At 34.6% G+C, this 27,489-nt stretch overlaps 1 protein-coding gene across 5 annotated transcripts in view; it reads right to left on the reverse strand.

Moving 5' to 3' along the window:
• The window catches only part of AP3B1 (adaptor related protein complex 3 subunit beta 1), a 245,805-nt gene that overhangs the window by 94,977 nt on the left and 123,339 nt on the right, over positions 1-27,489 (reverse strand). For all 5 annotated transcript variants that reach the window (XR_003909937.1, XR_003909938.1, XM_029942469.1 and 2 more), the window contains exons 14-18: positions 26,897-27,006; positions 18,144-18,320; positions 8,707-8,893; positions 7,642-7,772; positions 2,138-2,246 (exon numbers count right to left, since the gene is read on the reverse strand). Coding sequence is in view for 3 of the 5 variants with exons in the window: in XM_029942469.1 (XP_029798329.1) it covers positions 2,138-2,246; positions 7,642-7,772; positions 8,707-8,893; positions 18,144-18,320; positions 26,897-27,006 (714 nt within the window). In the remaining 2 variants the exon portion in view is untranslated. The remainder of the gene's footprint in view (positions 1-2,137; positions 2,247-7,641; positions 7,773-8,706; positions 8,894-18,143; positions 18,321-26,896; positions 27,007-27,489) is intronic.

The raw sequence follows: 27,489 nt of genomic DNA on the forward strand, positions 1-27,489 counted from the left end.
TGAGCAAGTTATTCAGTCTCTCTCAGTCTTGGTTTCCTTGCCAACAATGATAATAATCCTAGCTACTTTACAGAGCTGTGTGAAGATTAAATGATTTAAAACATTTAAGTTGATTGGGACCCAACAGCACCTACCACACAGGTAGGCACTCATTATCATCAGCTTCTACAAATTTTACAAAACTGCTGAATAGGATATTTTAAATTTGTTGCAATATCAAAGTTGTGCACAGGTGTACATTAACTCAGATAAATGACTTGTCCCATAAATACTGAGAAGAAATTACAGCATCTACGTGACTCTCTCATGTTAATTACATGGGCATTTAACATAAATCTGGGTCTAGTTCCCTTCAGGCACCATTATTTAAGTGTTCAGGTTAGGAAAATCCCTAAAGAAATTTGTTTATTATCCTCTAAAAGACCTCCTCACTGAGAAAATATTGTCATAATTTCTAATGAGAAAAGTTACTGTATTTTTTCAGTAGCTAAAGCAGAATTGCTGCCACATGGCTCACACCAACCCATGAAGTCTTAATGGAATATTTCAAATATGTATTTTGATTCTCTCTCTCTTGCAAAATAAATAAGCATTTAAAAAAAAAACCAAAATGCCTAGGTGGCTCAGTCAGTTGAGCATCCAACTCCTGATTTTAGCTCAGGTCATGACTGCACGGTTGGTGAGATCAAGCCCCACCTCAGGCTCTGTGCCGACAGTGAGGAGCCTGCTTGGGATTCTCTCCCCCCTTCTCTGCCCCTCCCCCAGTGGCACACATGCCTGCAGGCTCTCTCTCACACAAAAATATTAAGTAAACATTTTTTAAAAAGTTTTTTTTTAAAGTTAGTCTATCAACAGGCATAATAAGCTTATGAATAAAGGGGATGTAGACAAATATCCATATGATACACTTTTCAAATAGATCTTTCTCAATAGTCTATATCATTCCTGGAATCTTCTGTTTTTCGGCATTCACAATCTAGACTAAAGTATTTTCTCCATTTTCAGCTTGATGTGAGGCATCCCAGATTAATTTACACATACAGAAAATAAAAATTTTGATAGGGGAAACAGAGGAAAAAGAGAATGAATTACCTTAGAGAAAGGTGATGGATGACCAAGTAATAGTGAAGAGCTCTGGTTCCACCAAGGAAAAAAGGTTTTAGAAGAACAAGGTGTCATTTCATCTTGGCTCAGATATGTCTCCCGGGTGAACTTTTTTTTTTTAAAAATATTTATTTTAAGACAGAGAGAGAGCGTGTGTGCACACACAAGTGGGGTAGGGTCAGAGAGAAAAGGGTGAGAGAGAATCTGAAGCAGGCTCTGCCCTCTGAGCACAGAGCCTAACGCAGGACTCAAACTCATGGACTGTGCGATCATGACCTGAGCCAAAATCCAGAGTTGAACGCTTAACTGACTGAGACACCCAGGTTTGCCTCTTAGGTAAATTGTTAAAAAGAGTGTTTAAAGTAACTCCAATCTATTTTTCATTATGCCAATTGCTTACAGAATTTTAGTAGTAAAGAGACATGAAACCATCTACCTCTACTTCTTCATTCATCAGACACAGAGAAGGTAAGTGCCTTACTCAGTTGGCAAAACTAAAATGCAATATTTCTAAATCCTTCTTACTTCATATTCTTTTCATTGTATTTTGTTATCCTAATCATTTTAACTCTTTGACTCTTTATAATACAGAGATTTATTAATTTTAACTTTATACAGTAGAAATAAGAGTAGAAAATCGATGAAGAACAGATTACTCAATGTTTAAAATAAACTTTATATTTTTACAAAAGAAAGTTACTTTTAAAGGCCCCACTAAAGGCTTATCCAATATAATACAATGTTTTCCAATATCCTATGAATTTAACAGGTAGGGCAGGTTAGAATTTAGAAAAGCATCAGTTTCTGTTTCAATTCTATCATTTTACTAGCTGGGTGTTCAAAAGGCAAAGTCAAATGAGAGAAATTACTTTTAAAACTAAACAGTGATATGTATATGAAAGGCATTATTGTAATAGTACAAATTTTACTTAAACCCACTCAGTGAATACTATGTACTAGGCCTTACGTTTTGTTGGAGGCACAGCATAAAAGCTACAGTGAACAAAGGTATTCAATAAATTATAAACCCTACCACTGTCACTGCTGCTGTCAGAAGAGTCCTCTTCCTCCTCAGATTCAGAATAAAATTTCTGAGCAGGATTCTCTTTCTTTGCTTTTCCTGCTGGAGTCCATTCTTTTGCCTGTTTTTTAGAAAGAGAAAAACTGTATATTAATATAAATGAATTCTCATTAAGGGATTCAGTCTTCTGGCAAATAAACATTCAGGATACACTGTGATCCCAGAAGAAAGTTGCCAGTCTCCACAGAGAAGAGCTGGCATTCAGGCTGATTCCTCTTTATTCCTAAACAGAGGAACCCAAACCTCACTCAGGTGTATTCTGTTAAATCAACAACTTTATTTTACATCAAAGACTTTTGTATTTGTTGGTCTGCGAGAGATGTGAACTAAAGTAATATACTCTAGAAGATGTGAGGGCAATTAGAGGCAGACACAATAACAGCAAGAAGAAATGAAAGATCAGAGCTTAATACTAAAGAAAAAAAAAAAGACAAAACACCTGAAAACAGTGTAGGCAAATCAACAATCCTAACCATCTCAATAGCCTAAACCCTCAGGTAAACTTTGATTTCTCTTTCTCTTTCATATGCTAAATATCTAATCCATGAAAAAGCTTTTAGCTACTTTCGTCCTTTACCACTTGGTCAGAGTTCACGCTCTCAGATTACTGCACTATTTCCCCAACTCCAAGTTTGCTCAACACAGGAGCTAAAATGACTGAATTAAAGCCTAAGTCTAATCAACCCTCTCTGTGGTTTGAAAGCTTGCCACAGCTCTCCATTTCACGCAGAAAAAGCTAACTCAAAAAATTTGCTCGCCCTACACAAGCATGCCTCCTCCTGCCTTTCTGACCTGCTGCTGCTGCTCCGCCTCCGGCCCCAGCCAGCCACTCCTCCCGGTTCCTTCACACACCTCAGGTGTGCTCCCCTGCAGGGCCTTTCCTCAGCTGCCTACACTTCCAATGCTCTCCCCCAGGTAACTGCATGGCTCACTCCTTCCCTCCTTCCTTCAAGAGAGGACTCCCCTATTTAAAATTCCAACCTCTAGTACCCAGCACCTCTATACTTTGCTGGGTTTTTTTTGGGGGGGGGGTCATAGCATTTATTAAGTTTCCAACATATTATATATACAATTTATGTATTTATTTTTATTGTCAGTCTATCACTGCTAGAACAACAGCTTCTATACAGCTTGAATACTTTGTACACTGATAGATCTCAAAAGTGTCTGACACAATAATGATTAGTTCTGTGAATATCTCCTTAAAAGACTTTAATACACTGAATTAAAGAAAAATAAATTATTTTCATAATTGTGACTGATTTATCAAGAAAATTTAAATCATGTTTCATATATCTGCTGTTAAAGAGCAGACAAATCTCTATTTTAAGAGGTCAAAAATGGTTATGACTCATTTATCAAAATTTCTTTTTTTTCCGTTTTAATTTTTTTATGTTTATTTGTTTTTGAGACAGAGTGCCAGTGGGGGAGGGGCAGAGAAAGAGGAGACACAGAATCCAAAGCAGGCTCTAGGCTCCAAGCTGTCAGCACAGAGCCCCACGTGGGACTCGGGCCCACAAATCATGAGATCATGACCTGAGTTGAAGTCGGATGCTTAGCTGACTGAGCCACCCAGGCGCCCCTATTTATCAAAATTTCAGCTGAGTTCCTATTATGTGCCAGTCAGCTAGCGTGTATATTTTGTTGTAGTGGAATTTATAGCATGACAGAGGTTTAAGTACGGTTCTCAACACTGGATGCGCGTTAAGAATCAACTGAGAATATTTTGTAAAATACTAACACGCAAAAAAATACTAATTCTGAAAAAGCCTGGGATTTACCTCCTAAGATTCTGATTTAAATGGCCTGCGGCAAGTCTCATATAGGTTTGTTTTTAAAGATTTCCATGTGATTATAATATGTAGCTAGGGTTGTAAACCACTGATCTAGAGGGCTTCAGGGCTTAAGGTATGTTGCTCAAAAAGATAGGCTTCAGTAACCTGGAAAATGACTATATAGACAATAATAGAAAAATGAGTAAAAATTACTTGAATATATTTGAATATGACACATAAGATCAGCACTACTGCTTTCTTTTCATATATAGTTAAAATGTTTTCTTCCAAATATGAATAAAGATGCTGTTCTATAAAGTTATCCTATATTTAATAAATACTGCAGTTCATATTTTTTTCTTAAATCCTTAAAACAAACATCTTTCTTCTTATTTTTTATAAATGTTTATTTTTGAGAGACACAGAGTGCAAGCATGGGAGGGGCAGAGAGAGACTGAAACACAGGATCCAAAGCAGGCTCCAGGCTCTGAGCTGTCAGCACAGAGTGTGATGCGGGGCTTGAACTCATGAACCGTGATATCATGACCTGAGCAGAAGTCAGACGCTTAACCAACAAAGCCACCAAGGTGCCCCAACAAACATATTTTTCTGAAGCCTGGTAAAAAGTGGCCAGATCAATTTATGAAAAAATTTTTTTTAATTTAAGATGGCTTTCAGGGTAAAACCAAATTAACAAATAAGGAAAATTAGGTTCTATCCTCAAAAAGGCAAATTATCTTGACATGGCCATGAACTCTTTATTCATGGAGTTTTAGGTTTTAAACAATAAAAACATTTAAACTTTCTTATAGTCTTCTATGACCATAATAATAAAGTCATTCTGAGCAACAGAAATAATGGAGAAAGAAAAGAGGAAGAGAATAGTGAAGGACTAATCGGAAAGGTCCTAGAAGGGATACAATATCAAAAGTAGATGTGTTTACAAAGCAAAATACCCTTGATATGAAAAAAATGGTCTTATTCTAAGGGGGTAGAATTTTCTAGTAAGCAAAAAAATTCGAAGGGATCTTCAAAACTACCGGTATCATAATATAAATATACATAATATCCTGGAAACGGTAGGGTGCAATTCTAAGTGATTTCTCGTGTCAATCTAACTAGGTTCCCTATCAGATTACCTAAACCTAGTCATTTTTCTTAACTAAGGTTATATTTTATAATAATGAAATCTGACCCTAGAAGATTACTTTATTATAAAACTACGAGTGGTAGAGTGAGAGATAAGGAAGATGTGACCTTGGAGGAGGCGGAGTGAGAGGTAAGGGAGACTCTAAGGAGCACTACTTTCTGCACTGTTGTAGCTACACTGATGATAAAACTAAGTATATGATTCAGTATTTTACAATATAATTTGAAGCTAAAATGTCCAGAGATTGTAGATTAAAACTGTTTTCTGCATGGTATCAATGGATAGTGAGTTTTCTTCAACTAGGTTCCATCAGTTTTAATTATTCTCCATAATAAGTTACCAGCTATTAATTTCTAAAATGCAGCCAGCAAAAAGAAAAAGAACTAAACTTGTGTCTGTTGAACTGGGCAGGTGACATGAACATGAGAAAATAGGTTAAGTACTGTCACTGTAAGGTAGTTAAAGCTTAGAAGAACACAAGACAATGGAAAAAGCCAGCCAAACAACCAATCCATCCGCCAATATAAGGATACCACTGAAACCAAATTAAATTGCATAGAATTGCTATCAATTTCTGGGAAGATAAACTATTTTTACTTTATTTATTATTTTTGGTGGAGTGGGGTAACAAGGAGGAGGGATAAGGTAGAAATGGGCGAGGGGTGGGTAAAAGGATGGTTCTACATGTGCCAAAACATTATGTATCCAATAACGGAAAAGGACAGAACCATAAGAAAAATGAGCAGGCACAATAAGAAATTAGCAGAGAGATTAAATCTGTGGAAATAACCATAATAAAGAACATGTGTTTGTATACTAACATTTGACCCAAAGTTGCACAAATAAGCCAGTCTTTGAAGAATACTTAAGAGTATGTATGTAGATCTGAGTGAAAATCAACAGTTAGTTTCAAGGAGGAATGGGCACACAATTAGTTTTTAATAACTTTTACATTTGTTTAAATCACCTCTAAATAGAGATAATTTGTCACAACATAAAAATGACAGTGCTAAGTACTAAGAATCGCACAGATTTGCAAACAAGCTCAAGCTTTCTCTCTCCTTGTCACATAATACAGCACAGGGAGTAACAGCAGGAACAGTGGACTGAGATCTGTGTTGGAATCTCAGTTCCGTCACTTACGAGCTATATGAGCCTGGGCAATCTACTTAGGTTCTTTGCACCCTGGTTTCCTCCACTGTAAAATGGGAATAACAATAACCATCCTTTACAATCATTATGAGGTTTAAACAAGACAATATGTGTAAAACATTATCAAAGCGGCAGGGTTTGCTTAGTTGAGTCATTATTAGTTATTACTGTTTCTGGCCATGCTTCAAAGCCAGGATAAGTTTGAGTAGTTAAGAGAAGCATATTTTTCAAAAGGACCAAAGGACACAGCTAGGCCTATTTATGGAAATTCTTCTATTTAAAGTAATAGAAGGGCACCTGGTGGCTCAGTGAGTTAAGCGTCCAACTCTTGATTTTTGGCTCGGCTCATGGTCTCACAGTCACAGTTGTGAGACTGAGCTCCACGCTGGGCTCTGAACTGAAAATGTGAAGCCTGCTTTAGATTCTCTCTCTCCCTCTCTCTTTGCCCCTCCTCTGCTTGCCTGTTCTCTGTCGTTCTCAATATAAATAAACTTAAAAAAAATAAAGTAATAAAGATTTCCTTCCATCGTATGTGGAAAATTTAATAGGCAGGGAGGTTAATGAACTTTCTCATAGGATTCAGCGGTAAAGAACTCTGGTTATCTGAACCCTACTTTAATACATCCTTCCTATCAGAAGAGCACTCAGAATGTAATATCTAATTGTTCTTTTTTTTATTAATTCTACTTTTAAAAGTATTGGATATATTTCACATGATCAATTTCTAAATACATCAGAAGACCTCTTTATTTTTCTTGTTCATATAAGAAAAAGACAATATAAGAACATTCTTTCATTTTTATAATCAGTATTTTTTAAAGATCGAGGAAAAGAGTTTATTTAGATTTTTTTTAATGTGAAAGCAACATATTATTCATTTTAGTTATGACCTTATCTAAGGACATCTTTTGTACACAAGGTAACCTGTTTATTTTAAGCCTCGCTTAGAACAGGCTCATCAGAAAATCCAGAAGAACACTTGGTACAGTGTTTTTGGGAGAGAACAGCAAAAATTATTCAGAAAAATATTGACAGGAAGCTTATGCATCTCTAAACAAAGTAAAAAAGCTCAATCCAATGACACTAAATACCTTAGAAATTGAATCTACACAGCTACAAATGCAATACCAAAAATATGGGTGGCACTGATGCAGAGAATTCTCTATTTCCTTGAAGAAAAGGAACAGTACATGTACAATGACATAGCAACACTACAATATTCAGTTCCCGTAACAGCGAGATATATCTAATACATTACATTTAGAAATACCAGAACAATTTTCAATTTTCAGCCCCCCAAAAAAGCTTTTATATAAAACAATAGTTATTCTAGAATCCCCCACTGCTTGACAAAATTAATTTCAGAAAGGTCAACTTACCAACTCTATTACTTCTACATTTCGAACCGATGGGTCCGGCGCCACCTCTGGCCAATTAGATAATTCCAGGTACCCAGCAGCTTTAGTGTTGAGAGTATGAGATAAAGTGCCAAGCTGGAAATGATCCCTATCTATTAAAATAGAGGAAAATATAAAATAAACAATATGAGCTGTATATAACAGAGAACAATCCTAATCAGAGCTCACGGTAATTGGCATATTACCTCAAATGTCAAGGAATAAATATAAACTAGGAAGCTCTTCATAGGTCAAAAAACCGATTTCAGTCCATAGATTACAATAATCTCCCCCATAATGGTCAATAAAAAAGCTAATCAGTCAGTGTGTTTAGAGGTGTTGCTCTGAAATGTAGCTTCTCTAAAAATTACTTTACTGTGAATATTAAGAATGACAGCACAGTTAAACAATCCATATACATGTCTTAGCACAAACACATTCAGAATTTTAATAGTTTTTCTACAAAACTGAACTGCTTTTTATCACCAACAATTAAATAAGAAACAACATGAAAACCAAGGTATACAATCATTTGATTCTAACTCTAATAGCTACTTATTAAATTGATAAAATTACTCCTTTTTAAAAAGCTGGGAGAAACAAGTCAACTTCCACCTCTGAAAAACAAATTTAAAGGGATACTTTTATGAAATAATTCTTCCTAGTAAAGTTATGTTAGTGGACATAGAATATTTAATTAGTAACAACTCACTATTAAGGTAAATTATATTCCTTATTAAATAAGGCTATTTAAAATAGAAATGAAGGCAATGGCAATAAGAACACAGCTTTCGTCTATTGTTCAGCTGAACTGCTTCGTAAGAATAAAAATAAAATCAGAAGACTGAAATAATTTAGGTAAATAAGGTCTATAAAAATATAAACTTTAATATAAAGGTTGCTCCAGAGAACAGAGTAGTGGAAAGCATACTGTTCTTGTACATTCACATATGTTAATCACTTATATTTTCTAAGATATTAGAAATGGGACATATTGTCATAATTTTTTAGGTAACATATTTTGCAGTTATATTCTGATAATAATACCTTTAAAAGGAGATTCAAGCAGTGGTGCAGGTTTTTGCGCTAGGAATATTTTTTTGGCATATTTACTTAAAGCTCCACTCTTCTCATTCGGAACAATAAGCTGCCTAATAAATCTTGTACGGTCTCTGATGTCGTAGTTTTGATCATACTTGCCGAGATTTAATATGTACTGGGTAAGCAATTTTGTCTGTTGGAAAAAAACAGAACAAGATGAGAATACAGTTATTTATGATTATTGATAACTCTGGATAAACATATTTAAAGAGGTAATAAAAATGAATGGTTATGTCAAACAAATGTTGTTCCATAGGGAATATGCATTTCTAACGCTGCAAATGGAATTTTGAAGCCAAAGCACATGTCCTCTTCAGTATTGGGGAGGTGAATGCTGAGTACTGAGAAGCAGCCATGTGCTAGATTATTAAACTGCTGAAGTGGAAAGAAAGGCATCATTAAAAAAATAATCATATATGGCAAACCCGCTGAAGGGTCTACGTGAGAATAATGAATGTGGAAATACAACTAAAAACATGGCACTCAAAACTTAATCGGAAAAATATGCAGGACATCAAAACATCAGAGAGTATTAGGGGGCTGGCAAACTGCTTCTCCTGAGGTGTGTTTTATGAAGAGATACTGTCCCTGGCATAAGCAGTGTCTGCACTCTGACTGCACTCAGTTACTTTACCCTGAATTATGACCCATTAAAGCAGACACATGAATCACTGAACTGGATTACTGCAAATTATTTGCAGTGCATTTAGCTGTTACTTTTTCATAAAAGCAAGCTGCTGATGCCCTCTAAAAACTAGGATAAAAGACTCCTTCCATTTCTTTCCTATGCTGCTTATAGCCTCTAGTAATATTGGTCATTTATTTATTTATGTAAGGCAGCAACTTATTACAGTAGCTTTTACACTGTAATAAGATTTCCTAAGTCAATTTTTGAATGTACTACATTAACATGTACTGAGGTAATTTTAATAGTAATTAAACCAAATTCAAAATGTTATCAACATAGGTTTGTATTTTAAACTCCAATTACTTTATTGAAAAAAGCATAGTTTTAATTTAGGTTACACAAATACAATTCTAACTATAAATTAAACAGGATTCATAATATATGGAAAAAATAAACACCTACATTAGAACATTTTATAGACCTTCATAAGGGGTAAAAAATAAAATAATCAAATTAGGCAGAGCTAGAGACAATTCAAGAACAAAAAGTGAAAGTACAGAAATGGTGTGATAAACTCTTTTACAATAATAATTGGTTAAGATAATTGATTTGAATAGAAAGCAACCTTCTTGCAGTAACAATGTATTTAAAGACCATTAACCTAGTTTCAAAAAAGTAGAACTATAAATAAAAGTGAAAAATGTTAATAGAGTTATTATGAATTTGGTTACCAATAATTTCTATTCACTAATTAGTAGACCAAGGTGGTTCAACTACAAATAAGAAAAATTCGTTTTTAAAGAAAATTAGCAAAATATTCACCAAATGAGGAATACAGCTAAAAAAAGTGTGGTATCCTGGACTGTGTTAGTAACTTTATGAGATAGCTTGGCAAACACACTAACTTTTAGTTATCTCAAATGCACAGTGAGAATTTACAACTAGGTTAACTTTCAAGTCCATCTGGGTGTTGAGATACAGAATATGCAATTAAAACAGAGGAAAAAATGTCTGTTCATTGCAATGATTTAAAAAAACTTTAATTCCAGTATAGTTAACACACAGTTATATTTGTATGTATAATCTAGTGATTAACTTTTGTGAGCTACTGGAGTGACACATTTCTGATCCCCAAAATTAATCTTTAGAAAATTGAACTATCTCAATATATTAATAGACACTACTGAAAGACAGGAAATCTTTAGGAATTAAAATTTTATAATTTTTAAAGTATCCATTTACTGACTACAAAATTTGTTTTATTACACTAGTGGCCTTATAAAATAGTCCTATTAAAAATCCATTTTCGCGACACCTGGGCAGCTCAGTTGGTTAAGAGTCCCACTTTGGCTTAGGTCATGATCTCACAGCTCACGAGTTCTAGCCCTGCATGGTGCTCTGTGCTAACAGCTCAGAGGTTGGAGTCTACTTTGGATTCTGTGTCTCTCTCTCTCTCTGCCCCTCTCCCATTCACTCTCTCTCTCTCTCTCCTTCAAACATAAGCATACATTAAAAAATACGTTAAAAAAACCATTTTCAAAACTAAAATTTTTTTTAAACTAAAATTTTCTAAAAGATAAAAACCTACTATATTATTGACATTTCTCTGGAGAACATGTTTATATGGTTTTATTTTGAACTTTTTTTAGAAAGTAAGATTATCTCATAAAATCCTTTTCAAAATTGAGGGTAGAAGAAAGATGGGTGTATCACAGTCATTGATTATGAAATTGTTGACATTTTCACTTCCTCTTCTCTATAGACCATAATATTTGTAAAAAAGAAAACACCCTCTTTACATTAGACAATCTAATAAGCATAAAGAAAATCCTGTTGAAAGAAGGATATTCTCACCATGCTTTCTTTTTCATGTTGAAATCTGTAAATATGTCAAACCCGGAGACTTAACTTTTACCCCTCCATTCAATGAAACTTTTTTTCGATAATTATTTTTATGAAACAAAACTTTTAAGTAATTCTCAGCCTGGGTGGCTCAGTTGATTGAGCATCCAATTCTTGATTTGGGCTCAGGTCAAGATCTCACAGACCTGAGTTCAAGCTCCACATTGGGCTCTTTGCGGACAGCCTGTTTGGGATTCTCTCTCTGCCCCTGTCCGGCTCACAAACACAACCCCCAATAAATAAACATTAAAAATAAAAGATTGTCTCTTCCCCTCCCCCCACTCACGCTTTTTCTCTGTAAACTTACAAAAAAAAAAACTTAAGTAATTCTCTCTTTACACTTTTTAAAATATTTCACCAAATTTAGAAAATGCAAAATCAATTACCTTTTTAATTTCATTTCACTCCAATACAAAGTTGGGAGTTCCATCAAAACAAGTTTTCACAATAGGTGACATACCACAAATGACAGAACTTCTAAAATATATAAATCTTACAGTCTTATCACTAAATGTGAAGGGCTAAATTTCATTAACGTCCTGATTGCAAGACTGGCTTCCAAAAACCGCCATGTGCGAAAATTTTCAAAAGCTCAAGGTTTTTGACACTCAATTTGGTAAATACTTTAAAGATTTTTCAATTGATTTCAAATCAAACTCTAACAACAGAAGTTGCGTTTATTCCCGTCCCCTCCCTTTCGTTAAAAAAAAAAATGACACTTAGGTTAATTTAAAAGTGGTTCTTCATAAAACCATGTTTCTGGAATCCATTTAGTAACACAGCAAAAAAAGTTGTGAACAAGAGTGTGTGCTGTCATTCTGACGTATGTTTTTTCAATATTAGCTTTATTACAAGAATTCTGTAGTTCAATTAAACTGTACATGTTAATATCAGTATCAGATTACATTTTTATTTCAATTACGAGAAGAAGCAAAGATGGTTCTCATGCACCCCAACCAATTCTCAAAATATTTCTCTTCCATAGTTTTCTTAATTTAATAAGACATTGATTTTTACCATCACATTAGTAAAAACAAGTAATTTTTATCTTCCATGTTGACCTTTTACTGTAAGTGCTAAATTTACAACAGCATTTACAGCATTTTTGACAGAATAAACTTCCATAAGCTTTACTTTGATTCCATTTATAGCACTGATAAAACAAACATTCAAAAGCTTTGTGTGAAAAAATTCAACCTGGTAATGGAATTAATTGATCTTTTATTTGAAAACTGGCATTGTTTAGGTCCTTTTTCTGCTAATGGAGCCAATACATTAATAGCTACTGCTTTCTTTTTCATATGTACAAAGAGAACTTGGAATAAAAAAAACAAAATGAATTATTAAAAGGTTACCTACTGAGATCTTGTATCAAGAGAACTATGTAAATATCTTCTGTACCTGTGTGTATTTGTCATCTGGAGACACAACCTTCTTAAAATAACTCTTAACTTCTTTAAAAATTTTTTAAAAATTGTATTTAAATCCAAGTTAGTTAACATATAGTGTAATAATGATTTCAGAAGTAGAATTTAGTAATTCATCACTTATATATAACACCCATTGCTCATTCCTACAACTCCACTTTTTAAATAGATGCTGATCTTTTTTCAGTACATTTTATCTTCTGGTTGTGTGATCACAACTCTCATAATGGCTGGTGAACGCTGACAAACATTTTGTGCACAGTGAGTACTGAGAAAGACAGTCAGTTCTTCATTATTCATTAAGTATACACTTCCATTTTTAAGAACTGATTGCTGCTGGGTTTATAACAAGATAAAGAAGGAACCGCCCAATAATAAAATAGTCTTCAGATTTACGCTGCACGATAAATGACAAAAGTACTGAAGCGAGAGTGTTCTGTCCACTCTCTAATGATCTATGGCAGAACTGTCTCTCACACATATTTCATCTACAACCAACGCCAAACTTCCCATGTTTTCCTCTGACTCTCTCCACTGACAGCTGAGAGCTTCATGCTGTGCACAGGCCATGGCACAGCCATGCAAGCTGCCAGCATGGCCAGCAGATCAGACACTTCAACATGCATCCCGCCACCACTGAAACACTGAAGAATTTAGTTTTTTCCTCCTTGCCCTGTCAGAGCACACTGCATTTTACCACCACATATTCTGCATGCTGCTCTAAAAGAGAGAAATTATGTTACATCTCAAAAAGGCTGGAAAAACAAGGTCTTTCTGATTTAAATGTCTCATATAAGAAAATGAAATCTCTCTTCATTGCACTTGTGCCTTACATGTCATTAGACAAAACCACAGCCGAGGGGAAAGGTACAATGGGGAGGTCTACAAACTTAGTCTGTCTGATTTTATCACAACTACTGATAAAAAATGAAAAGTTTGAGACAAATCCCATGCTGAATGGGACACAGAGACAAGAGCCATAAATTGATGGGTTCTGGCCAACAGTTACAAAGAACACAGACAATGGTCAAGTAAATAATCCCGGGCATTTTAAGACAACCAAAGACTCAATCCAAAACCAGATGGGACATTAAATAGTACTTTTAAAGAGGTTTTACAATTATAAAAGACAAACAGAATACTACAGTGTACCCTTAATAAAAAATATTACTATCTTATATATAGCTATTTGTTAAATTTTGCTTTCAGATTATTTTTTCTACTTAGATTTAAGGGACTGTGACTGGTACTAATACCTAATGCTACCCAGACACTACACCAATTATATTCCTTTTAGGTTGCCTCTAAGTCACTGTGACATAGGAAAAATGAATTTGGGGGAATGCTGTATAAAAATGGTTCATGGAATTCAGCATTTAGCATAGCAAAGATTAATATTGGTTACACACAGGTGTTATTCTAAAAAAGGAGGATAGTGGTAAATGATTTGGTCAACAAAAGAAAGCAACACAAAATTCTTAACCTAAACCAAAGGGAAATCTAAGCAGTTCCAGTGTTCCATGTCACCAATTCCATCATTTCAAAACTAACCAGGGTTCTTTATGGGGCTTGGATGAAATTTCATGAATTTAACAGTATTCATATTTTTGAAAACTTGAAAAGTGTTCTGGAAGTTCTTTCTTTATATGCTGTATTTACTTGAGTTTTTTCATGCCAAGAAACTACATCCAAGAAAGGGTAGAGACTAGCACAGAGCCTGAGCCCCTTTTGCTAAGTCATATTAAAGGAGCCTGGGGCAGAGATAGGTTTCTCCTAAGACCTGAATCATGGGCAAGAGAGAATTTGCTTTTAACTTCAGGAAGGATCCCCAAGATATAAATGTGATTTATAAAATTTCTTACAAAGAACCAAAAAGTCTAAAAAGCAATACAAAGAAAATGCAAACATTAAGGATACTCAATGAATCACTTTTTTCTAATAGCAGAAAAGCAGAAACCTGTCTCACAGAAAATGAGACTGTTTAATAAAACAAATAAATTGAATCTATACATGTCAATATTTTAAAAAGATGGTATTCAGTGAAAAGAGCAGGTTACAAAGTAAACACAAGATACCTTCCTATGCAAAATTTCAAAACCTACACAACAGTAAGATAGCATGTGGGCATAAACTCATATAAGAGAAATAGAAAAACACACATGACTGAAGCACACCACCATTATGACAGCAGCTACGAATGAGGAGGAAAAAGGCGTGAACAGGAAATTGAGGTTTTATTTACCTTTCCTAGTCACATTCCTTTAAAAAAGAGTAACAATTATGGCAAAATCATTGAGTTAGTCTTTGTGGTATATATGTATTTATACGATTTTGCACTTTTCTATAGGCTTGCATTATTTCATAATTAAAAATGAAAACATGAGCTAAGTGAAACACTAATTTATAATACTTATCACTACATTTAAAAGATTATAGAAACTTTAAAAATGCACCTTTTATTCATTTATTTTTCATTGCTATTAATCCCTTTAATTAGCTCAGTTCTCTGTCTCAGACCTCGGGAGACTACTGCCAGGAAGTCATGCTCACACTGGATGCCGCAAGAGTTGTAGGGCTTCAGCAATGTCAACTGATTTCAAAGTCCTTCAGCTTTTCCCCCGTATGACAGTGATATTACTCTCCTTGTGTGAATATTTTAACAGCATTTCCTACTCTCAATATTCAAATATAATAATTTTTTCTTCATAAAAGGAGGGATTTTTAGCACCTGTTTCTCAATAGGATAAATCAAAATGGAGTGTTTTTTCTCATGAGAACAGATTCTCAGTAACGGGACTACAGCTGCCTTACTGTAAATAATCACACTCTTAAGAAAAGTCCAGCAGCTGGTTAGCAGTGTAAACTAGGGATACAAAAAGAGCATAATAATTAACACGAACTAAGCACTATTATGTGCCAGGAAATCCTACCACCTTACATGGATTTTTCTCCTTTAATCTTTTATTTATTTATTTATTTATTTATTTTTAAATTTTCATGTTTGAGAGACAAAGAGCAAGCGAGTGGGGCAGATGCAGAGAGAGAGACACACACAGAATCCGAAGCAGGCTCCAGGCTCCGAGCTGTCGGCACAGAGCCCAAGGCGGGGCTCGAACTCGCAAACTGTGAAACCATGACCTGAACTGAAGTCGGGCGCTTAACAGACTGAGTCCAAATTTTTATATCTTCATAAATTGAAACTCCATACCCTTTCAACATTAAGTCCTCATTCAGGTTCTTTGTATGTGGAATAAATTTGGGTTGTATGTTGGAAATGATGAATGTTATATTATAGAGGCCGTGGACATTGTTATACTCTTGGAGTACTGACTTTTGTTTGTTTATTTTAACAGTTAACTTGGTTGAGTTCCAAGGGCAAACTTGTTCTCTCTGGTGCACTTCAAATTTCAGTCCAGTTCCTTTACAGTCAGCTGTGCTGCTCTGAATGCACCTGAGCATGTGTGGTTCCGGGGTCAACCAGAAGCTTGGGCAGAGTTGTTCACAGATCTTAAGGTCCCCCACGATGGCTCTCTCCTTTTTGTAATTCTTCCTTAACTTTGCAATATCTATAGTTTTCCTGAACTATGTTCTCTACTTCCTCAGGCAGAAAGACCTTGGGTTTCCTTTTGGAGTTTTAGCCCCCTGTGCATAGTGCCAACTGTAGCCCATCCTGTGGATAAAAGCCATAAAAGTGGGGAAATTTACTCTCTGCCACTCCTCTTCTTCCAAGTGTTAATTCCCCTCCAGAATCTTCCTGCTTTTCTTTACTCTTCTGGGACTTTGGGCAGTTCTTTATTTTTCGTATTTTTTCCAGAGTTGTTCTCTATGGAAAGGTCAGTTCAGCAGTAGCTAACTTGACATACTGAAAGCAGACTGTTGACTTATTTGTAAATGAGTTTTCATACCAGGCAAAAATATTTTGAGGTATTAAAGAAGTTCATTATTCAATTATTCTGCTAGCAAACAAATGAACACAATGTGCTCAATCTTATAAAAATTAATTTAGACATTCCCTATAGGTAGATAATTCAGTAACAATTCTGGTATGCTCACTAAGTTGTCTAGACCACAGAGAATTCAGATCAAAAAATAAATACCAGGATTTCATGCCAACTAATCCCTGGGCACTGTGTCTCAGTCTCCACAGTTCAGTCTTAAAGACAGCTAAAATAAACTAACTACAGAACACACATTTTTTTACATTTAGCCCAAAGAATCATTTAGTCTCTGTCTCATATTCAACAGGTATGAACCATACAATTTAAAAAATGCTGTCAAGTTGATGGTGCTAAAAATTACCCTTAAATGCTTATTTTACCAATCCTTTCAAACCCCCTTTCTTTTAAGAAATGAGAAACTGCAGAGCAAAACCCTAGAGACACAGTCATTCACCTATTTTTATATTTAACCATTTAAAAACAATGAGTTATAAAAAAATACATATAAAAGTATGGCGTATTTTTGGGGTGTCTAGTTGGCTCAGTCAGTTGAGTGTCCAACTCTTGATTTCAGCTCAGGTCATGATCTCAGGGTCATGGGATCAAGCCCCACATCAGAATACACACTGAGCTTGGAGCCTGCTTAAGATTCTTTCTCTCTCTACCTCTGCCCCTCTCCCTTGCTCGCACACCCTAGAGAAAATAATAAACAAACAATTTGATGTATTTTCTAAACATGACTAGGCCTTCACCACTTGGCAGTAAAGTCTATTTGTGTTTATCTAGAAGTATTATTCTAAAATATACAAGAGAACATTTCAGAAGCTGAGCTCCAAAACTTCATTTAATAATACAGTTCAAGAAAAACATGTCTGGGTACAAGCTATGTACCCAAGCCATATCAAAAGATAATGGAATACACTCTATAATTCCTGAACAAAAAATAATACTTTGCATTACTGTTTCTTTATAGCTACAAAGAGGACCCAAAACAGAACCTTTCATTTAGTTTTATAAGACATAAGTACTTTTGGTGTTGTAAAATACCATATGTACTTAGTGAGCACAGGGAGTTATCAGGCTAAGATGGTGTTTTTATCAATAAAGAAGAAACTTGTAGCAAACATAGGTGTTTCATGACTCTCACTGCCCTCCTCATTTTGTATAGTAAAACACTCTTTAGTCATGAATCTTATCCTTCACAAAACTTTCTCTTATCTCTTAACTCCTTCCACTTCAGACTCCTCTGGAGTTCCACTCTAGCTTAATACTTCTATTATAGCACTTACCACATACTATTTCATTGTTTACCTGTCTTTTTCAGCTACTAGATTGGAATATCATCTCTGCACCACTACCTTCTAATACAGAACCTAAAAAAAACAGACACCTAGTAATTGTTGAATGGACACGCTAATACATGAATAGATCTTAGGTGTAGACTCAGTACACCTAAGTACCTGAGTAGACTCAGGTTTAGACTCTTACCTGTTTGGAGTTGGTTAAATATAATTTTGCTCCCAGATTTAAAATCTGCAATTTTACTAGATCATCTTCACTAGTGAAGCCTTTAGCCATCTTCCTCAAAACATCAGGGGCAATTTTAGGAACTCGTTCACAATTTTCTCCAATTAGCCAAAGAATACTTGCTCTAGCCACAGGAATCTAATAATAGAAGCAGATTAGATAGTTACAAATAAGATAATCATACTCTTCTTAATGTTAACATAGAAAAGGCTTTAAATATTATAAAGGTTTTACATCTATTCATGTAATGAATATCCAGGAAGTGCTCTTTCACTTATGGATTTTCTTCACTTACCGAAAAATAAACACCCAAGAAATAGCATTAAAAGTGTTTTTACAGATAATGCCTTAGGAAAGATTAATGGAGAAAAAAAATCATTGGTCTAGAATCCCGATTCTATCAGAGATCTGCAAGTTCTTGGGCCAAATCTGGCTAACCATGCCCATCTGTTTATGTATTATTGGTGTAACTTTTGCACTCAAACAACAGAGGTAAGCACAATTGACCTCTGAACAATACAGCTTTGGTCTGCAGCGGGACACTCACATGAAGGGTTTTTTTTCCCAATAAATACAGTATAGTGCTGTAAATGTATATTCTTTTCATTATGATGTTCAAAATAACATTTTTTTCTCTAGCTTACTTTATTGTAAGAATTCAGTGTTTATAATATATGTAACATAAAAAATATGTGTTAATCAACTGTTTACGTTATTGGTAAGGCTTCCAATCAATAGCAGGCAATTAGCAGTTAAATTTTGGGAGAGTCAAAAGTTAAACCTGGAGTTTTGACTATAGGAGGGAGGGGTCGGCACCCCAACCCCTGCATTGCTCAGGTGTCAATTGTTGTTGCAACAAAAACCATGAAGCTGAAAATATTAACTATCTAGCAACTGACAGAAAACATTTGCTGACCTCTGCCCTAGGGCACTGATTAATAAACCTCAAGGCTCATAAAAATCATCTTGAGATCTTAATAGAACTGTAGGGAGTTGGTATCAGGGCCAAAATAGGAGTTCTGTTGTGGGGCTCAGGAATCCACATTGTATGAAGCATCATACATGATTTCTGAGACAGGAAGGTGGTCTGGAAACCCCGTTTAGGGAATCCAATGGATAATGGGAAAAAAAAATACATTCATTAACGACTAAATCAAAGCTGTTGCTGTCCTCTAAGTATCTGCACCTACAGCCCAGGGAATATATAAAACCGACAAGATCATCAAGGTCTGCTTATAAAATCATGAATCCTGGTCGATTAGGGAGAAGATAAATTTGTCCAATATTGCACTTTGGCATTTTATTTTTTTAATAAAGTACATTTCAATATAATTTGTTTCTTAAAAAAACTACTTTAGTACAAATTGGAAACCTTCCATCAGTACCATTAAGACCAACATTTTAGAGTATACAAATTAGTCTTATTACTATTTGTTTACTGTATCCTCCTTTACTCTAAAAGAGATTTGAAGGGGTACGTAAATTAGTTTCTGTGAACATTTTCACCTAGTATAGAAAATCTGTTTATAATAAATGAAAAAGCCAATGACTATCATTAAGAGGTAGCATCACAAGAAGATATGAAAGTCCTTTCCAATTTCTCAAATGAAGTCCTAGTATTTTCACTATAGTTTCACAGTGGTACGGGCACAATTATTAAAGGCGAAAAGTGAGAATAAGGACCTTTGCACAGCTAAAATTTTATTACAATATCCACCATCTCAAATTCTTTTAAAACACCCATTTTGTGAAATAGTATAAAATTATTAAAACACTCCTAAGTTGGGTATTTCACCAGAAGGGAAATGAGGTCATCTAAAAGCTTTAAAATGAAAGGATATATTTTCAAATATCCTGACAATAGCATTATCTTGAAATTAATATTAGAACAAGTTTAGTAAAAAAGATGAAATCACAATACTCATGTAAGAAGTTTAAGTACCAAGTATAAATAATAAGTATGATAATAAATGCTATTATAAATCTATTCATGAAGTGTGATAAAACTGATATCCTTACTGTATACTGATTTCTGGAAAGAAAGAGGCTATGTTCCAAAGGTTACACTGCATTAAGACCTTACTCCCAATCTATCCTTTTAAATTGGGCTAAAGAACAGTAATTAAGTGGTACATTAAATTTTCCAGTATGAAGCCATTCAAGTTGCCTGCCTTGATGAAAGGTACCTCTAAATAAGGATATATGTGCAATTTCAGATTTCGGTTATGCCAGATTTACTTTTCTTAAATATTTTATTATACATTGCTGGTATAAAAGTTAGAATTCTAGGACATATTCCAACCTACTACCCCATTTTAAGTAATTTTCTTGTGGTAACACAGTTATATTCTTTTGGCAATTAAAAAGATAATCCCAAAAAGTTTTAAGAGACTGCTTATATTCCTATTCATTAATATGCTAAAATTAAAGTAATACTTAAACACTCTAAACATTCATAATGCATAATTTAAAATACAACTCTTTGATAAAAAATAAAAATAAATTCTAATGCTCACAATGAAAATCTCAAGACCATGGTGTTGGAGGGCAGGGTAATATTTAGAGGTTCCAGAACTAAGATGATAAATTTTCCAATGAATCATAAAAAACTTACAAAACTCTTCTACAACAAGAAATAATATCAATATAAATACATTTATACCAAGTTTTTTTGTGATGGCAATTCATTAAGAAGCTTAGGAAATTGACAATCACAATGTTTTTGTGCATTTGGCTGGAATCAGAATCATAATATTTTTCAGATTCCAGCCCTATCTTTCTCTTCTAATTAAGTTACAAAACTCTCATTTGTACACTGCCAATACTATGATTCATGTATGTATCATAGTATCAATGGTCTTTCAAAGATTTAAAGCAACTGAAAAAAGAGCAAGTCAGAAAATTAGTCACTTTTTGTTCTCCATGGTCTTTTCAACCACAGAACTAAAACCAAACTAATAATACACATGCACAAATGCTCTTATTATTAACCTCTGCCTTTTCAATATTTCAAAGACAAGCTGGATTGTAAATGACTTTGATTCTTTATTCTGAATGCCCTGAGCAAGTGGTTAAGTGCACTTTTTAAACCTTCTATGAGAAGGCAGTTTCCACTGCCATTTTAACCCAGTAACTTGCCTGCAAAAACAAATAATCATTCGTAGCTGACCACAGCAGTTACAGAAAGACATCCAGAATGATTTTACAGATCACTGTGTAAGCAGTTCAATTTAAAAGCTATTGTGTTTCAACACTAGCCACTGCACAATGCAACAGTGTAAAATAAATCCGGTAAAAACATCAATTTTATTTATTTAAATTTGTCAAAGGCAAAACCTGAGATATCTAAACAAACTGCATACAAATAGCAAGTGAGATCCAGTATTCTGTATCTGGACTCAATATGCAGTAACACCTTAGTATGAATTAAGTTGGGGCAGTGGGGCAAGTGTAACCTTGTGACATGAGAGGCAATCGGTGAGGCACTGGGGCACTGAGTACATAATGTACTAGTTCAAAATTACTCAGTAGTGTTCACAAAATAACAGCTTTTATTTTTTTTATTCCTTTATGATATTAACTCCTCACCTGTCCCATTAAACACTATGTGTAACCCTGGCAGAGCAATCTTCATGTAGCATGCATTTTATTCTGGAAGGGCTTTGCTCTAAAAGCAGTATTTACAACACATGAAGGATACTTCCAAGGATAAAAATTCACCATTAGAACATATAAGTTGACTGTACTACAGACATACATCTCATTCAACTTGAATTTAAAAAGTGGAATTAATTTCAACCATGCCACTTAAATAGCAAATTGGGATCAAAGTCTTGAATAAAACAAAATCTAAGTTTCTTTTTTTAAAAAAATTACATAGCCAACATCTACTGAGTTCTCACCATGTGCCTGAACTCTTTTTAAGACTTTACCTGTTTTCTCAGTCTCTTATCATAAAAGCCTCACAAAGAAGGATCTACCATTATTCCCACTTGATAAACAAGGCAATGGGGGCACAAAGCAGTTAAGAAACTTGCCGAACACTTATAGCTTGTGAGTGACAGAACTAAGACTGGAAGTCCAACTAAGAACTGGAATCCAAGTTCACCATGGCCATTGGACAGAGACAAATCAGGTGTGCTATACTAGGAAAAATACAGCCAGAAAAGCAAGAAGACTGCTTCTGGTCCTAGACTGACCATGTATATCATGGAGACAGATAACTTCACATCAGTGGGCCTCATCTACTTTTTAATCAAATGAAGGATTACTCCTTTGGCCCTGTTCTTCTGCCAAAGTGTACAATGGCTCCCTTACAAACCCACAGCTTGTCATACGTGGCCTTTATTATGTTGAGGTATGTTCCTTCTACAACCAGTCTGTTAAAGGTTTTTTTCATGAAAAGATACTGTAGTCTTGTCAAATGCTTTCTCCTGACTCTATCTTTCATCTTATTGCTGTGATGTATTGCATTTATTGATTTGCATATATGGAACATTTTTGCATCCTAGGGATAAATCCCATTTAGTCATGGTATATAATCCTTTTAATGTGCTCTTGGCTGGCTCAGTCAGTTGAGTGTCCAACTTTGGCTAGGGTCATGATCTCACAGTTCATGAGTTTGAGCCCCGCATGAAGCTCTATGCTGACACTTCAGAGCTTGCAGCCTGCTTTCAGATTCTATGTCTCCCCCTCTCTGCCCCTCCCCTGCTCACACTCTGTCTCTCTCTCAAAACTAAATATTAAAAAAATAATAAAATAAAATAATGTCTTTTTGAATTTGGTGTGCTAACATTTTGTTGAAAATTTTCATCTATATTTTCATGGATCTTGGTCTACCATTTTCTGTGGTCCCCTCAGCTGCTTTTGGCATCAAAGTAACGTTGCCCTTGCAGAATGTGTTTGGAAGTGTTCCCTCCTCCTCAGTATCTTGGAAGAGTTTGAGGAGGACTAGTATTAATTTCTTTTTCTCAAATGTTTAGTAGACTTCCCCAGTGAAGTCCTTTAGTCCCGAAAACTTTGTTTTTCGATTACCAATTCAACTTCTTTACTTGTTATTGGTTTGTGCAAATTTTCCATTTTTTCCTGATTCAGACTTGGTAGTGTTTCTAGAAGTGGCATCTATTTCTTCTAGATTATGTAATTTGTTGGCATACAATTGTTCATAAAAGTCTATGTATTACTGTAGTATCAGTTGCAATGTTTTCCCCTTTCATTTCTAATTTTATCCTTTTTTTTTTTCTCTCTTTCCCTTGGTCTAGCTAAAGGTTTGTCAATTTTCTTATCTTTTCAAAGAATCAGCTCTTGATTTCACTGATCCTTTCTATTGTTTTTCTGGTCTCTATTTCATTTATTTCTGCTGTGATCATTCTTATTTTCTTCCTTCTGCAAGCTTTGGGGTTTATTCTGTTCTTTTTCTAGTTCTTTGGGATGTAAACCTAGGTGGTTTTTTAAGATTTGATTTCGTGATATGTGTGTTTATTGCTATAAACTTTCACACTGCTTTTGCTGCATACCATAATATTTGATACATTGTATTTTCATTTTCACTTGTTTCAAGATAAATTTTTCCTTCTGATTTCCTCTTTGACTCAAAGGTTTTTCAAAGTGCTGTTTAGTTTCCACATACTTGTAGACCTTTTCACCTTCCTCTTATTTTTTATTTCTAGCTTCATACCACTGTCAGAAAAGGCTCTGATTTTAAGCTTCAGACATTTGTTAATACCAAAGATACTCTCTTAACTCCTACACCTCTCATACACAATCTACAAGAAGTCCTGGCTTTCATAATTGGGATCAATATTAAGAGTAGATATAAAGGCAAAGGAACCCTCTGGTGAGAGAGGTGGTGGGAGCTCAGATGCTAACACATTTCTCTGAGTCTTACCTCTTACCTTTAAAATATATATATAACTGCCTTGCAAGCTTTACTAACCCCTTGATGGCAAGAAAATTTTGCCACCAGAGATATTAAAAATTGGTCCTGACAGGCTCCAAAACTTGCCTTGAACCACACAAATATGACCCTCTGAAAAAACTCCGAGTACATATCACCCCATTTTCAAAGAAAAAAATAATATATTTCCCCCTAAACTACAACTCTGTTAGTTACAGAACATTAGCTTTTAACTTTAACCAACAATGAAGGGACACAATGGAGAAAATTTTGAATAAAAACCAGACAGAAGCCATGGAGAGAGAATATTTCAAAGGGGAAGCAGCAGTATATGAAGTTAAATATTAACAAAAAATCATGAAAGACAAATGAAACGCAAATTATCCACTGGGTTTACTAAGAAGAAAACAGTGAGTGACCCTGGAAAAGGCAGTATTAGTGGAGTGGTGGGGAGGCAAAATCAGACTGACAGACTGAGGAGTGAGTTTTAGATCAAGAAATAAAATTCTTTTCAAGTAATTCTTCAAAAAACTTGAGTTTTAAAGGTAGAAGGAAATGAAATAGGACCTAAATAATAAAGATAGCAGACACTTATGTAGTACCACATGTGCCAGGAAACATTCCTAAGAGCTTTACATATAGTAACTGATAGAATAATCACAAAATACGAGCTGTTGTCTTTTTTTTTTTTTTTACTATCACCATTTCACAGATGGTTTAAAGTACTGAAGTTTTAATGGAAAAACAGAGATGGTAAGTGGTGGAGTCAAGATTAATATTTGGTTTTAATTTAATTCTTTAAATACAATTTTGATTCACAGAAAACTCGGACGAAAAAAAAGAACTTTTGAATACTCTTCACAGAGATTCCCCAGATGTTACCAGCTTAGTATATTTGCTTTACTTTTCTATACATACACAGATATTTTGTTTTCTAACTTGATAACAAGTTGTAGACTTCCCCTTAAACACCAAGATACCTCAGTGCAAACTTCCTAATAAAAGGAATGCTCGTATATGACTACTGTAAAATGTTTTAAAAATGAGGAATTTAAAGTGAATACTCTTATCTAAGCTACAGATCTTATTGAGATTTTGCCAATGTTACCTACCAAATCCTTTATAGCAAAAGAAAATCCAAAATTATGTGTAGCATGGAGTTGTCCTATCTTTTTAATCTCTTTTAGTGTGAAAAAGGTCCTGAGTCTTTTTTTACATTTCATGAAATTGGCATTTTTAATGGCTGCAAGCCAGTTATTTTGTAGTGTACCTCATGTGAGTTTGTCTCATGTTTCCTCTTGATTCCATCCAAGTCATTCATTTTTGGCAGAAATGCAACAGACCTGAAGCTGAGTTCTATTCGGTTGGTCGTTTCAGAAGGTATTTAATCCCACTGCTGGTAATGTTAACTATGTTCATTTGGTTCATGTAGCACCTGTCAGGTTTCTCCATTGTAAAAGTCAAAAGTCATTAACTTATGCTTTGTAATTATGTATCTTATGCAGATACACTTGAGACTGTATAGATGTCCTCTTACTACTCAAACTTTCAGCCCCTCGTTTTTAGCATTGGTTGATGATTCTTGCCTCAATCAATTATTGTTGTGATGGCTTTCAAAGGGTGATATTCAATTCCATCATTCCTTCCACATTTATTTTGTTGTTTTACGTTGTAAGAAAGAGCTTCCCTTCCTTCCTTCTTTTCTTTCTTTTTTTCTTCCTTCCTTTCATTCATTCATTCATTCATTCATTCCACACTGGGCTCAAGAGAGTCTTACCCTATTCAGTAGGCCATAGTCCCTTTACTGTAGTTTATTTTGTTGTTCACATTGACTTGTGAGAACTCCTTAAAGCTGGCTCTTGTGTCTTTCTGAATATCTCTATTATTCTGTGAGCATTTCCTTGCTTTTTTAAGCCCAAGAAGATGTTTCAAGATCATCTCGTTCTTTCCTTGCCCTAACTCTGAAACCAGCCATTTCTCTAAGCAGCACTGGTTACCTGTGAGTGGTGAATGGAATTTAAAAACCAAGGTCTACCATAAAAAAGGAATGCAGTACTACCTTCTAGAACACGCACAAACCTTGAAAATATGCTAAGTTAAAGAAGCTAGACACAAAAGGCCACTTGATGTATGATTCCATTTACATGAAATGTCCAGAATAAGCAAATCCATAGAGACAAAGTAGATTAATTTGTCAAGAGCTGGAGTAAAGTGAGAAACAGGAGTTTGACCCATGGGAACCTTTTATTGGAATGATGAAAACATACTGGAATTACATAGCAGTTGATGATTATACAACTTTGTGAATATACCAAAACCCACTAAATTATGTAAGAGTGAATTTTGTGGTATAAAATTAAATCTCAATCAAAAAAAAAAAAAAAACCCAAGACCTAGGCTCTGCACTAGGTGTGTTCATTTGTACTAGAGTATTATTGCATGTAGGCCGTCTCAAAGGACAACTAAAGAAATAGATGTTTGTATATCCAACATATGCATTCATATCTGTACATATAAATGTGTGTAGATACACAGACACATGCATTTAAACACTCACACATATCTAGAATAGAAAAACCTGAAGTTCACACTGCCATCTCCAATTCCAATCTAACACTACTGCATTTATTGCATCCTTAGCCTTTTTCAGGTTTGTAATTCCCTTCCACAACACTGTAAAATCTTAGAAGCAGCATGTGAATCCAGACAGTTAAGGTCTTTTAGCCACTATATTTTAAGATGTCCATATATCTTTACACTGTAATTTATTGACTAAAATCTAGTTACATTCAGAAAAGATCTCTGAATTGGTACTCACAGTGATACTGTCCAAGAGTTTAGCCATATGTTTAATAATTTCACCATGTTGTGCAGGTTGCATTTGCAGTAATTTCTTAATAACAACCACACTTTCAGCAACAACTATTTCTGAAAAAGACAGAGATTATTCACCTTAAATATGTGTAATGCAATTCAAATGCAATATTACTGGCAGAATATAAATTTAAATTAACAAAATATTATACATGTCTTAATGACGAAGTGAAAACCATAACCATGAATATATTTCCAAATGTTGGGGGTTCACATTGTCTTAGGAAGAAGAGTACACTTCAATTTCCAATCTCTGCTGTTGCCTTCTAGCTTCTGACATCCCTTTCCAATACCTGCTTCTTTGAGTCAGAAAGGCAAAGAGAAGTTAGATTTTGCTACTCACCATAATGTTCAAGCGTCTGGCTTTTAACTATAGCTTTCAAATACTTGATTCCTACCACAGAGTGGTAATTAAGTAGTTATACAGTTCTTTGATTCCTACCAATTATAAAGTGGTAATCAAACACCTACAATCTAAGTAACTTTTTTCCAATTCTAAAGAAAAGAGCAAACTAAAAAGAAAAATTCCTTGAGTGA

Source organism: Suricata suricatta, chromosome 6, assembly GCF_006229205.1.
Source record: "Suricata suricatta isolate VVHF042 chromosome 6, meerkat_22Aug2017_6uvM2_HiC, whole genome shotgun sequence".
In the NCBI taxonomy this organism is placed as follows: Eukaryota; Metazoa; Chordata; class Mammalia; order Carnivora; family Herpestidae; genus Suricata; species Suricata suricatta.